The sequence below is a fragment of the Physella acuta genome, unplaced genomic scaffold (assembly GCF_028476545.2).
Source record: "Physella acuta isolate Inbredline_101_S28 unplaced genomic scaffold, ASM2847654v3 ptg000325l, whole genome shotgun sequence".
Classification (NCBI taxonomy): domain Eukaryota; kingdom Metazoa; phylum Mollusca; class Gastropoda; family Physidae; genus Physella; species Physella acuta.
This window is the reverse complement of record NW_026731844.1, coordinates 285,873-300,615: the sequence shown is the minus strand read 5'-3', so window position 1 is coordinate 300,615 and position 14,743 is coordinate 285,873. Positions and strand designations below refer to the sequence as shown.

Sequence of the window (14,743 nt, the reverse complement as noted above, 5' to 3'; positions counted from 1 at the left end):
AAAGTAATGCTAAATATATATTTTATTATAAAATAAAAAGAATTTTTTAATTTATAAAAATATGTTCCAAATTCCTGATATGAATTACATTAACTTCAGGAAAATGAGAAATATCACAATTCAAGTTTAGATGCAGGAATGAGTTCACCAGCTGCCTATGACAACAGACTCAAAAATATTCCACTGAAAGCCCTACACACTCATCCTGATGCTGAAAGTGGTAACAGGTCAGTAACATATGTGTTAGTTGTTTGTTAGATACAGGTCAGTAACATATGTGTTAGTTGTTTGTTAGACACAGGTCAGTAACATATGTGTTAGTTGTTTGATGGACACAAGTCAGTAACATATGTGTTAGTTGTTTGATAAACACAAGTCAGTAACATATGTGTTAGTTGTTTGATGGACACAAGTCAGTAACATATGTGTTAGTTGTTTGATGGACACAAGTCAGTAACATATGTGTTAGTTGTTTGATAAACACAAGTCAGTAACATATGTGTTAGTTGTTTGTTAGACACAAGTCAGTAACATATGTGTTAGTTGTTTAATGGACACAAGTCAGTAACATATGTGTTAGTTGTTTGTTAGACACAGGTCAGTAACATATGTGTTAGTTGTTTGTTAGACACAGGTCAGTAACATATGTGTTAGTTGTTTGATGGACACAAGTCAGTAACATATGTGTTAGTTGTTTGTTAGACGTAGGTCAGTAACATATGTGTTAGTTGTTTGATTTACACAGGTCAGTAACATATGTGTTAGTTGTTTGATTTACACAGGTCAGTAACATATATGTTAGTTGTTTGATGGACACAAGTCAGTAACATATGTGTTAGTTGTTTGATAAACACAAGTCAGTAACATATGTGTTAGTTGTTTAATGGAAACAAGTCAGTAACATATGTGTTAGTTGTTTGTTAGACACAGGTCAGTAACATATGTGTTAGTTGTTTGATTGACACAGGTCAGTAACATATGTGTTAGTTGTTTGATTGACACAGGTCAGTAACATATGTGTTAGTTGTTTGATGGCCACAATTCAGTAACATATGTGTTAGTTGTTTGATTTACACAGGTCAGTAACATATGTGTTAGTTGTTTGATTGACACAGGTCAGTAACATATGTGTTAGTTGTTTGATTTACACAAGTCAGTAACATATGTGTTAGTTGTTTGATGGACACAGGTCAGTAACATATGTGTTAGTTGTTTGATGTACACAAGTCAGTAACATATGTGTTAGTTGTTTGATTGACACAGGTCAGTAACATATGTGTTAGTTGTTTGTTAGACGTAGGTCAGTAACATATGTGTTAGTTGTTTGTTAGACACAGGTCAGTAACATATGTGTTAGTTGTTTGTTAGACACAGGTCAGTAACATATGTGTTAGTTGTTTGATTGACACAGGTCAGTAACATATGTGTTAGTTGTTTGATGGACACAGGTCAGTAACATATGTGTTAGTTGTTTGATTTACACAGGTCAGTAACATATGTGTTAGTTGTTTGATTGACACAGGTCAGTAACATATGTGTTAGTTGTTTGATTTACACAGGTCAGTAACATATGTGTTAGTTGTTTGATTGACACAGGTCAGTAACATATGTGTTAGTTGTTTGATTTACACAAGTCAGTAACATATATGTTAGTTGTTTGTTAGACACAGGTCAGTAACATATGTGTTAGTTGTTTGATTTACACAGGTCAGTAACATATGTGTTAGTTGTTTGATTTACACAGGTCAGTAACATATGTGTTAGTTGTTTGATTGACACAGGTCAGTAACATATGTGTTAGTTGTTTGATTTACACAAGTCAGTAACATATATGTTAGTTGTTTGTTAGACACAGGTCAGTAACATATGTGTTAGTTGTTTGATGGACACAGGTCAGTAACATATGTGTTAGTTGTTTGATTTACACAGGTCAGTAACATATGTGTTAGTTGTTTGATTTACACAGGTCAGTAACATATGTGTTAGTTGTTTGATTGACACAGGTCAGTAACATATGTGTTAGTTGTTTGATTTACACAAGTCAGTAACATATATGTTAGTTGTTTGTTAGACACAGGTCAGTAACATATGTGTTAGTTGTTTGATGGACACAGGTCAGTAACATATGTGTTAGTTGTTTGATTTACACAGGTCAGTAACATATGTGTTAGTTGTTTGTTAGACACAGGTCAGTAACATATGTGTTAGTTGTTTGATTGACACAGGTCAGTAACATATGTGTTAGTTGTTTGATTTACACAAGTCAGTAACATATATGTTAGTTGTTTGTTAGACACAGGTCAGTAACATATGTGTTAGTTGTTTGATGGACACAGGTCAGTAACATATGTGTTAGTTGTTTGTTAGACACAGGTCAGTAACATATGTGTTAGTTGTTTGATTGACACAGGTCAGTAACATATGTGTTAGTTGTTTGATGTACACAGGTCAGTAACATATGTGTTAGTTGTTTGATGGACACAGGTCAGTAACATATGTGTTAGTTGTTTGATTTACACAGGTCAGTAACATATGTGTTAGTTGTTTGATTGACACAGGTCAGTAACATATGTGTTAGTTGTTTGATTTACACAGGTCAGTAACATATGTGTTAGTTGTTTGATTGACACAGGTCAGTAACATATGTGTTAGTTGTTTGATTTACACAAGTCAGTAACATATATGTTAGTTGTTTGTTAGACACAGGTCAGTAACATATGTGTTAGTTGTTTGATGTACACAGGTCAGTAACATATGTGTTAGTTGTTTGATAAACACAGGTCAGTAACATATGTGTTAGTTGTTTGATGTACACAAGTCAGTAACATATGTGTTAGTTGTTTGATGGACACAGGTCAGTAACATATGTGTTAGTTGTTTGATAGACACAGGTCAGTAACATATGTGTTAGTTGTTTGTTAGACACAGGTCAGTAACATATGTGTTAGTTGTTTGATGGACACAAGTCAGTAACATATGTGTTAGTTGTTTGTTAGACGTAGGTCAGTAACATATGTGTTAGTTGTTTGATTTACACAGGTCAGTAACATATGTGTTAGTTGTTTGATTTACACAGGTCAGTAACATATATGTTAGTTGTTTGATGGACACAAGTCAGTAACATATGTGTTAGTTGTTTGATAAACACAAGTCAGTAACATATGTGTTAGTTGTTTAATGGAAACAAGTCAGTAACATATGTGTTAGTTGTTTGTTAGACACAGGTCAGTAACATATGTGTTAGTTGTTTGATGGCCACAATTCAGTAACATATGTGTTAGTTGTTTGATTTACACAGGTCAGTAACATATGTGTTAGTTGTTTGATTGACACAGGTCAGTAACATATGTGTTAGTTGTTTGATGGCCACAATTCAGTAACATATGTGTTAGTTGTTTGATTTACACAGGTCAGTAACATATGTGTTAGTTGTTTGATTGACACAGGTCAGTAACATGTGTTAGTTGTTTGATTTACACAAGTCAGTAACATATGTGTTAGTTGTTTGATGGACACAGGTCAGTAACATATGTGTTAGTTGTTTGATGGACACAGGTCAGTAACATATGTGTTAGTTGTTTGATTGACACAGGTCAGTAACATATGTGTTAGTTGTTTGTTAGACGTAGGTCAGTAACATATGTGTTAGTTGTTTGTTAGACACAGGTCAGTAACATATGTGTTAGTTGTTTGTTAGACACAGGTCAGTAACATATGTGTTAGTTGTTTGTTAGACACAGGTCAGTAACATATGTGTTAGTTGTTTGATGGACACAGGTCAGTAACATATGTGTTAGTTGTTTGTTAGACACAGGTCAGTAACATATGTGTTAGTTGTTTGATGGACACAGGTCAGTAACATATGTGTTAGTTGTTTGTTAGACACAGGTCAGTAACATATGTGTTAGTTGTTTGATTTACACAAGTCAGTAACATATGTGTTAGTTGTTTGATTTACACAAGTCAGTAACATATGTGTTAGTTGTTTGTTAGACACAGGTCAGTAACATATGTGTTAGTTGTTTGTTAGACACAGGTCAGTAACATATGTGTTAGTTGTTAGACACAGGTCAGTAACATATGTGTTAGTTGTTTGATTAACACAGGTCAGTAACATATGTGTTAGTTGTTTGATTTACACAGGTCAGTAACATATGTGTTAGTTGTTTGATTAACACAGGTCAGTAACATATGTGTTAGTTGTTTGATTTACACAAGTCAGTAACATATGTGTTAGTTGTTTGTTAGACACAGGTCAGTAACATATGTGTTAGTTGTTTGTTAGACACAGGTCAGTAACATATGTGTTAGTTGTTTGATTGACACAAGTCAGTAACATATGTGTTAGTTGTTTGATGGACACAAGTCAGTATCATATGTGTTAGTTGTTTGATTTACACAAGTCAGTAACATATGTGTTAGTTGTTTGATGGCCACAAGTCAGTAACAAATGTGTTAGTTGTTTGTTAAACACAGGTCAGTAACATATGTGTTAGTTGTTAGACACAGGTCAGTAACATATGTGTTAGTTGTTTGATGGACACAGGTCAGTAACATATGTGTTAGTTGTTTGTTAGACACAGGTCAGTAACATATGTGTTAGTAGTTTGTTAGACACAGGTCAGTAACATATGTGTTAGTTGTTTGTTAGACACAGGTCAGTAACATATGTGTTAGTTGTTTGATTGACACAGGTCAGTAACATATGTGTTAGTTGTTTGTTAGACACAGGTCAGTAACATATGTGTTAGTTGTTTGTTAGACACAGGTCAGTAACATATGTGTTAGTTGTTTGATTGACACAGGTCAGTAACATATGTGTTAGTCGTTTGTTAGACACAGGTCAGTAACATATGTGTTAGTTGTTTGTTAGACACAGGTCAGTAACATATGTGTTAGTTGTTTGATTGACACAGGTCAGTAACATATGTGTTAGTTGTTTGATGGACACAGGTCAGTAACATATGTGTTAGTTGTTTGATGGCCACAGGTCAGTGACATATGTGTTAGTTGTTTGTTAGACACAGGTCAGTAACATATGTGTTAGTTGTTTGATTGACACAGGTCAGTAACATATGTGTTAGTAGTTTGTTAGACACAGGTCAGTAACATATGTGTTAGTTGTTTGTTAGACACAGGTCAGTAACATATGTGTTAGTTGTTTGATTGACACAGGTCAGTAACATATGTGTTAGTTGTTTGATTAACACAGGTCAGTAACATATGTGTTAGTTGTTTGATTTACACAAGTCAGTAACATATGTGTTAGTTGTTTGTTAGACACAGGTCAGTAACATATGTGTTAGTTGTTTGTTAGACACAGGTCAGTAACATATGTGTTAGTTGTTTGATTGACACAAGTCAGTAACATATGTGTTAGTTGTTTGATGGACACAAGTCAGTATCATATGTGTTAGTTGTTTGATTTACACAAGTCAGTAACATATGTGTTAGTTGTTTGATGGCCACAAGTCAGTAACAAATGTGTTAGTTGTTTGTTAAACACAGGTCAGTAACATATGTGTTAGTTGTTAGACACAGGTCAGTAACATATGTGTTAGTTGTTTGATGGACACAGGTCAGTAACATATGTGTTAGTTGTTTGTTAGACACAGGTCAGTAACATATGTGTTAGTAGTTTGTTAGACACAGGTCAGTAACATATGTGTTAGTTGTTTGTTAGACACAGGTCAGTAACATATGTGTTAGTTGTTTGATTGACACAGGTCAGTAACATATGTGTTAGTTGTTTGTTAGACACAGGTCAGTAACATATGTGTTAGTTGTTTGTTAGACACAGGTCAGTAACATATGTGTTAGTTGTTTGATTGACACAGGTCAGTAACATATGTGTTAGTCGTTTGTTAGACACAGGTCAGTAACATATGTGTTAGTTGTTTGTTAGACACAGGTCAGTAACATATGTGTTAGTTGTTTGATTGACACAGGTCAGTAACATATGTGTTAGTTGTTTGATGGCCACAGGTCAGTAACATATGTGTTAGTTGTTTGTTAGACACAGGTCAGTAACATATGTGTTAGTTGTTTGTTAGACACAGGTCAGTAACATATGTGTTAGTTGTTTGATTGACACAGGTCAGTAACATATGTGTTAGTTGTTTGTTAGACACAGGTCAGTAACATATGGGGTAGTTGTTTGATTTACACAGGTCAGTAACATATGTGTTAGTTGTTTGTTAGACACAGGTCAGTAACATATGTGTTAGTTGTTTGATTGACACAAGTCAGTAACATATGTGTTAGTTGTTTGATGGACACAGGTATATGTGTTAGTTGTTTGATTGACACAAGTCAGTAACATATGTGTTAGTTGTTTGATGGACACAGGTATATGTGTTAGTTGTTTGATTTACACAGGTCATTAAAATAATATATGGTGGTTGCTGACTGTTCTATTCACTTGTAAGTTATTCTTTCCAATTGAATGCCAATAACATTTCAGCAACAGTTTTAACACTTCCGGTGTCCAGGACATGAAATCTAGTCTTCCCTCAAGGCTCTCCAGGTCAAGCTCAATGTCACGCCTTAACCGCCACAGTGCTGGAGACCTCCCACCCCACCTGGGCAGCCGATCATTTCTTAGTGGATCAACTAACTCAGAAAAATCAGCGCAAGAACTTCAGACTGCACTGGGTAGGATTGTATTTGTAGTTAAAAATTGTATGTGCTAGTGGTACTCAGGAGCTTCACAGGATTAAGTAGTGGTTCATTTGAATAAATGTGCCTAGGGCTAGTAAAAAATATTGACTACTTCAAATCATTATAAAGAAAACAAATTTTTTAAAATTAGGCTTTTAATTAGCCAGGTTATATTAAGTAAATTAAAATTGTTTTTGTTGTCTGGTGTGCAGATGAAAGTGAGTCTCGTCGCAATACTCTAATGCACAAACTCAAAGAGGCTCAGACAACTTTAGATCTTCAAAATGAGCGGCTTGGTAAAATAGAGTCTGCAGCCAAAGAGAATAATGCAATGGTAGAAGATCTCAAATTTAAAGAGAGGGTAAACTATCATGTACATTAAAGTAACCTAATCATTTTGTTAAAGGCTTATAACACTTATACAGCTTATTTGTATTTTGTTGAAGTTTTTAAAAAATTCTACCACATAGTAATTGAACACATAACATTTATGAAAGTATCTAATTCCACTTTTGGAATATAGAAAAAAATTCTACGATATAGTAACTGAACACATAAAATTTATGACAGTATCTATTTCCACTTTAGGAATATAGAAAAAAAATTCTACGATATAGTAATTGAACACATTAAATTTATGACAGTATCTATTTCAACTTTACGAATATAGAAAAAAATTCTATGATATAGTAATTGAACTCATGACAGTTACCAAAATATCTATTTCCACTTAAGGAATATAGAAAAAAAATTCTACAACATAGTAATTGAACACATGACAGTTATCAAAATATCTATTTCCACTTTAGGAATATAAAAAAAAAATTCTATGACTTAGTAATTGAACTCATGACATTTATGAAAGTCTTTATTTCCACTTTAGGAATATAGAAAAAAAATAAATCAGCTGGAGTCAGCTGAAGAAGAAAAGCAAAAATTAAAGATGGAAAATTTGCGACTTCGAGAAGAAATGCAGGACAGGTATCGTAATCTCAGATTATCAACAACATTTATTGATGTTTTAAGAAAAATTCAACTGCAATTTTGACGGGGGTTGTAGGCTGAGGTGTGACGTCATTTTAGGGGGGGGGGGTCTGGCGTTTTGTGACAATGTGTGACGGAGGGGAGGGGGGAGGTAAAAATCATCCAAAAAGCGTGACATCATTTATGGATGACCCCTAATGACCAAGTTAACACTGTATTATCTACTTACAGAATTAGTGCGCTAGATTTCCAGCTAAAAAGTTTGAAGAGCCAGCACCACAGTACTGAGAGTGATAATGATAAGAGGGTGCACCTTCTTAACCACACCACCACCATTTTATCTCTCTTAGAGGAGGAGAATACAAAACTACAGCAGGTGAGTTCAATTACTTTATCAGCCTCTCACACATTGCTTTGTTGTTTTAATATTATAATCTGTCTCTGTTTATGTTGAAATATATCAACTAACGATTGTGTACTAATCAGGACAAAGAAAAATTGAAGTCAGAAAATGCTTTGATGAAAGAAGCCTTTGGTATGACTAAAACTAGGTTTGGGACTTTGGACAATGATAACAGAAATCTTACAAAAGAATGTATATTATAATCTGTCTCTGTTTATGTTGACATATATCAACTAACAATTGTGTACTAACATGCATTATGAATCAGGACAAAGAAAAATTGCAGTCAGAAAATGCTTTGATGAAAGAAGCCTTTGGTATGACAAAAACTAGGTTTGGGACTTTGGACAATGATAACAGAAATCTTACAAATGAATGTATACGATTAAAAGAAGTGAGTGGATATTTTTAGCAATTTGAAAATAAATGATAATTAAAATAAAACAGCATTGTAGTATTAAAGATTAACTTTGTTAAGGCTATACATTCCATGCATATTTTTTCATTATATTATTTGCAATTTAAATTTAACAGCCTGTTTTTAAAAACTTTTTGCTGAACAGTGTTTCACTTAAGCTTTGAACAATTTTTTAACCTAAGCTTTGAACAATGTATAACTAAAGCTTTGAGCAATTTTAACTTAAGCTTTGAACAATGTTTAACATAAGCTTTGAACACTGTTTAACTTAAGCTTTGAACAATTTTTTAACATAAACTTTGAACAATGTTTAACTTAAGCTTTGAACAATTTTTTAACATAAGCTTTAGCTTTGAATAATGTTTAACTTAAGCTTTGAACAATTTTAACTTAAGCTTTGAACAATTTTAACTTAGGCTTTGAACAATGTTTAACTTAAGCTTTGAGCAATGTTTAACTTAAACTTTTAGCAATGTTTAACTTAAGCATTGAACAATTTTAACTTAAGCTTTGAACAATGTTTAACTTAAGCTTCGAACAATGTTTAACTTAAGCATTGAACAATTTTTACTTAAGCTTTGAACAATTTTAACTTAAGCTTTTATGAAATGAAGCTGTAAAAAACTATAATCTTAATCATCACTAGGACAACACAGTATTATCTAGAAAAGTTCAAGAAATGGCTGGTCAAATGATGGAACTGCGGAGTTTACTGCAAGCTGTGAGGGATGAGAATGAACGTCTCTCTTCCACCTGGAGACACTCTACTGAAGTATTTGATTAAAATTCATTTCATTCAAACTCATGAGTTTATCACTCAAGTAAACATATAATTTACTATAATCGAATAGATTTATTTCATATCAGACTGTATACACGTATACACTTTAACAAATGTTAATTTTTATTGAAATCAAGGTAGTCAAGATTATAGAAATAATAAAACACTTAAATCATCAGTGTATTATTTTATGTTGGCTATTTTAGGACAAAGTTCAAGCTGCCAAGCAAGTTGAAAGCTACAAAGACATGCTGACTGATCTAAAAGCCAGGCTTTCTGCAACCAGTGCTGATCGTGACAGATTGTTTCAAGAGAAACTGGAGATGAGCAGTAGGATACAGCAAATGGTCCTGGAGAAGGAACAGCTAATGAGGGTATGAGTCTAATTTTTAATTAGATTTTTAGTAGGATACAGCAACTGGTCCTGGAGAAGGAACAGCTAATGACGGTATGACCCTAGTCTAATTTTTTATTAGATTTTTAGTAGGATACAGCAAATAGTCCAGGAAAAGGAACAACTAATGAGTGTATGAGTCTAATTTTTAATTAGATTTTTCAACATTTAAAAAACTGAATTTATAAGAAAAGAACAACAAATAACCAATCCTGTGGCAACTGTTGGCTTTGTTGTATATTTTATCAGACACATGTATGATCTTTAATTCTTAGTTAAAAACCTCATATTCTATTTATATCATAGTTTTAAAAATTCAAAATAAAAATGGCAGAAATACTTAAACCTATTAATTAAAGCTTATTTGTTATATAGGCCAAGCTGAGCCTTGAAGATCAAATTGGTGCCCAGCAGATTAGATATAGCCCTCACAAACATAGAAAACAAAATGTAGATAATGGTGATCTGAATGCAGAGCTGACATCTGTTAAAAAGGTAATGCTGTAAGATGGAAGTTACTTAAAGAAAATTGAATTGACAAACTGTTTAGTGTTTTAAAGCTACTTAGATATCCTTTCAAACTTGGTGGCCCATGGGGCAGGTGGAGTTACCTATTTCTGTGACCTAGGCATCTGCAAGGAGTTTGATCAGCACTACGCCCACTATACTTTCCCTGGTGTTAAATTATTCAATATCTTAAGAAGATCTATTTTAAAAAGAGTTTATATTTAAAAGCTTAGGCAAGTTTAAGGATATGTTATAAAACATGTTTGTAAATTATGTCTAGGTGTGTGAAGAGCTCACATCAGAACTCTCTTCTGTGAAAGTTTCCTATGAGCGTGCCTTAGAACAAGTCTCAGTTCTAGAAAGAAGCAAAGCAATTTGGCAATCCCAGCAAGAATTATTAAACCAGGAGAGATTGAGACTACAATCTGAGTTAGACAGATCAACACAGGTAGTCCTCAAATTAGATTTAATTTTTAAAAATCTGGCCAATTTGTACAATTTAGTTTCATAGTGAATGTAGGCTCTACCTCTTTAAAAAAAACAAAAAAAACAACCTGTATATAGGTTGAATAAAATAAAAAACCCTATAGGCCTAAACAGTGAATGTATACCTTTTTACCAGCTTTTATTCTTGAATAGAATAAAAAACCCATAGTTACATTTAAAAATTTAAACTGTTGAATGCTCATATCCTTTTTTTATTATTTTATTCAATTGATATAATTTTATTGCAGGTGAAAAATGGTAAAAGCAGTGATGAGAGCAAAGACAGAAATTTTCAAGATGAGATAATTCAGAGGCTCAGGGTTGGTATTTGGTTATCAATGGGAGGCTACTCAACAAAATGCTGAAACATAATATGTTAAGATAATTTTAATTTATTTTTTGGAATAAACCGAAAAGATAAAATTTACAGCAAAAACTATATTCTTTAAAAAAAAAATTCTTGTAAACAGATATTAGCATTATATGCAAAAAATAAACTTTGGCATTTTAAGTAATTTCAACATTTCTTTAGGTTTTAAAACAAATATTATATGTATTATATTTTATATGTTGTTCAGGCAGAACTGAAACAAGTCAAGTATGAAAGAAACAATATAGAAAGTCGAGTACATGAGTTAGAAACTGTAAGATTTTGTTGAGAAACACAAATATCATACATTAATTATTTAATTAATTTTCAAAGAAATGAACTATAGCTAGGTTTGAAGTTTATTTATAAATTAAGATGATTAGTTGTATTCTGATTTGAAAAATTAAAAAGAAACATTTTGAAAAGAATAAGAATTTTAAAAAAATTTGGTTCCATAAAGAAATTAGCTAGAGCCAATGAAGGGCTGAGGGAGGAGTCTTTATTCCAATACTCTGAGCTTGATACATGGAAAAGTACATGTGAGAGACTAACATCCACAGTAAACAGAAAGGAGTCAGAGTTACAGAACCTGACAGACAGATGCCATGAAATGGAGGATATGGTGGGTAGAGTTCATACTTAAAGCAGTATAGCAGTCAAAAAATGGATGTCAGTTGAACATTTGTAAACTTTCTGTTGGTATAGGTGACCAACTTGCGCCATGAACTACACATTTTCAAAGATAAAAGTAAAGTTCTTTCATTCAAAGAGGAAGAGGCAGAGAGGTAGATTTCAGTTTAAATTTTTGCTTCATCTTTGTATTCTACTTCATAACTTTGACAATACAATCAAAAGTTATTTATTTAAAAGATATAGATTAACAATTTTAAAAACTATATTCTAATGCAGAATTAAAGCTGAAAATAGAAGATTGCTACAAGAAAAAGCTGAAAATGAACAAATGATTAAACTTCTAGAAACACAAAAATCAGTGCTCGCAAAAAATGTAAGATTTGTTTTTCTTAGAATTTTATTTACTATTCATATTTACCACTAAGCAAACACTACCTACTCAGTATATAAAATCCTGTTTGTAGTTAAAAGGAATTAAACTATTGTAGCATGTTTTTTACCTAAAGTACGATGACTGTAATAAACTCTAGTAAAACTTAAAGAAAAAAACACGCCATTTATGTTTGAGAAAAATATGGTCTATAATGTTTTACTTTCAGTCAGAAGATGGTATACACAAATTTAGGGAGGTTGGGAATCAAAGCTCACATGTGGACAAACTCAAAGATGAAAATGAAACATTACGGTAATATTTTTAAAAGTTTAGATGTACAATATTTAGCTTAAAATTAAAAAAATTAGTTTTTGTATAATTTGATCCTATCCATATACTTTTATGATTGGAGGGCAGTAGCAATTTATATTTTAGACTACATCTTTCTTTCTTGATTTACATACTTTATGTTGGTTTTCTAAAAGGAGAAGAATCAAAGAGTTGGAAATAGTCAGAGATAACTTAGTTCAGCAAAAAGAACAAATGTTGGTGAGTTGCCACCCCGCCCCTAGTGAATTAAATTAGTAGATAAAAAATAGTAATTAAAATGCTATGACTGATATGTTTTATTTTTAACAATAACTGAAGTTTAAATGAAGAAAAAGCTATTCTCTATATTGCAGAATAAAACTGGCTTCTTAAGTAACAATGTGGGATTCCTGAGTAGTAGTTTAGGCTTGGAAGAACTTGAGAAGAAAAACAAAGAACTGAAGGAAACCAATGAAAGTTTATCTTATAAGCTTAACCTCGCTAATCAGGTAATTAAACTACTGACTTTTGGTTCATAAAAAACTGGCTATAAAATGTTTTTGAAACTGTCGGATACAATTTCTAGCTTATTGTTTTTAAAAAAATTGTTTGCTATCAACATTGTGGAAAAAATACTATTATTTAATAGGAAAATAAAAGGATAAAAAAGACTTTGAGCAGCCCATCTTCCAAAAATGAAGCAGAAAGGCTAGTAGTATTTTTGTTTATGCAATTACATATCTTTATATATTCTTTATCTTTACTCAAAATCCCTTAAAATATTGGTCACATTTGAAAAAAAATACTGGTTTATTATAGGTTGAACTAAAAAGATTTCTTTGTCATTATTAGTTTTAAAACTAAACCACTCAACTTTTAAATAAATTGTACATGTGTATATATATATATATATATATATATATATATATATATATATATATATATATATATAAAACACATATATATATATATATATATATATATATATATATATATATATATATATATATATATATATATATATATATATATAACACATATATATATATATATATATATATATATATATATATATATATATATATATATATATATATATATATATATAACACACATATATATATATATATATATATATATATATATATATATATATATATATATATATATATATATATATATATATATATATATATAAGCCTATGTGTATATATAAATCAATAATTTAAACAATTTCTGCAGACTGAAAGAGGAGAATCTGAAACTTCAGGATGAATTAAATAGGATTAAACAAGATTTTGAAAATGTATCCTCAAAACAAGGTATGTTTCGAATAAATATTATAATGCCGATACTAACATAGAAAAGTACTAAATAAAGTAGAATGACTTTTAATTATTTACCTTTAAGATTAGTGGCTATGGTAATTAGATATTTAAACATATATGACCTGAACAGAGAAACCAGACATGGTGAAGCTGCAGAAAGAGAAGGACGCTGTACAAAAACAGGTCACTTTACTGCAAGGTCAAATCCACCTCATGGAAGGCAGCAAAAAAAGGGCAGATGAAGAAATCAAACAGTTGAACTCTGAACTTGATGAGGTCAGGTCTAAATATATCCAAGTCAATAATGAGAAAGGTTTACGGTATGTATTTATGTATGTCATTAAACTTTTCATTGAAATTTGTCTTTCAAGATATACATACATGCTCCAATACACGTTTACATTAAAGATAACAAATATTTCCTTGATCACTTTCAAAAATCTTACAATGATTGATTTTGAATAAAAAGATTTAAAATGTTGGCTTAAAGATGTTGAAAAAATATTTCCATTAAATTTCAAGAAATTTGTTTGGTGAGGACCATGTGAGAGAAATACAAGAGCTGAAACGACAGCTGGAGAAATCTGAAGAAATACAGAAAAATCAAGAACAAGTCATTCACAACTTGAAACAGGCTAGTTGGTTATTAAAAATATTATAAAAGTTTCCATTTGATACAAGTGGCTGATTTGATGTTTTATAGGCTTAGTGGCTTAAAGGGTTTTGTTTTTGTAAAAGTTTCTATTTTTTATAATTAGGAACAAAAAGTAGATGGTAATACGGAGGTGGCTGATTTGAAGAAGAACATACAAGAGCTTCAAAATGAAGTTGACAGAAAAGAAAGAAGCATAGAAAAACTTGAAAGGGAATTGAAGTCAACTAAAGAATTGTCTGAGTCAAAGTAATTACATTTATTCTACATTTTATTTGATATTTTTTTTGTTTTATTTCTTTTTCATTTTGGAAAATGTATTTTCCCAGTTTAAAATAGACCCAACTTTTGACTACAATTTCTATTTTATTTGATTGAATTTTAAATTTTTTTAGTTTGTTGCAATTAAAACAAAATGAAAAAACCCCACATAAACTTAACCTTA

The 14,743-nt window shown here is 31.4% G+C and overlaps 1 protein-coding gene across 4 annotated transcripts in view; it reads left to right on the top strand.

Annotated features, from left to right (window-relative positions):
• Window positions 1–14,743, top strand: part of LOC131940689 (myosin-11) — a 50,642-nt gene that overhangs the window by 18,620 nt on the left and 17,279 nt on the right. For all 4 annotated transcript variants that reach the window (XM_059299429.1, XM_059299430.1, XM_059299431.1 and 1 more), the window contains 23 exons: window positions 100–227; window positions 6,464–6,654; window positions 6,873–7,021; window positions 7,544–7,641; window positions 7,876–8,020; window positions 8,316–8,441; window positions 9,112–9,237; window positions 9,453–9,620; window positions 10,016–10,135; window positions 10,428–10,595; window positions 10,882–10,953; window positions 11,212–11,277; window positions 11,464–11,625; window positions 11,709–11,788; window positions 11,913–12,009; window positions 12,236–12,321; window positions 12,495–12,558; window positions 12,693–12,827; window positions 12,968–13,026; window positions 13,561–13,640; window positions 13,777–13,966; window positions 14,169–14,280; window positions 14,405–14,547. In XM_059299429.1, the coding sequence (XP_059155412.1) occupies window positions 100–227; window positions 6,464–6,654; window positions 6,873–7,021; window positions 7,544–7,641; window positions 7,876–8,020; window positions 8,316–8,441; window positions 9,112–9,237; window positions 9,453–9,620; window positions 10,016–10,135; window positions 10,428–10,595; window positions 10,882–10,953; window positions 11,212–11,277; window positions 11,464–11,625; window positions 11,709–11,788; window positions 11,913–12,009; window positions 12,236–12,321; window positions 12,495–12,558; window positions 12,693–12,827; window positions 12,968–13,026; window positions 13,561–13,640; window positions 13,777–13,966; window positions 14,169–14,280; window positions 14,405–14,547 (2,765 nt within the window). The remainder of the gene's footprint in view (window positions 1–99; window positions 228–6,463; window positions 6,655–6,872; window positions 7,022–7,543; window positions 7,642–7,875; window positions 8,021–8,315; window positions 8,442–9,111; window positions 9,238–9,452; window positions 9,621–10,015; window positions 10,136–10,427; window positions 10,596–10,881; window positions 10,954–11,211; window positions 11,278–11,463; window positions 11,626–11,708; window positions 11,789–11,912; window positions 12,010–12,235; window positions 12,322–12,494; window positions 12,559–12,692; window positions 12,828–12,967; window positions 13,027–13,560; window positions 13,641–13,776; window positions 13,967–14,168; window positions 14,281–14,404; window positions 14,548–14,743) is intronic.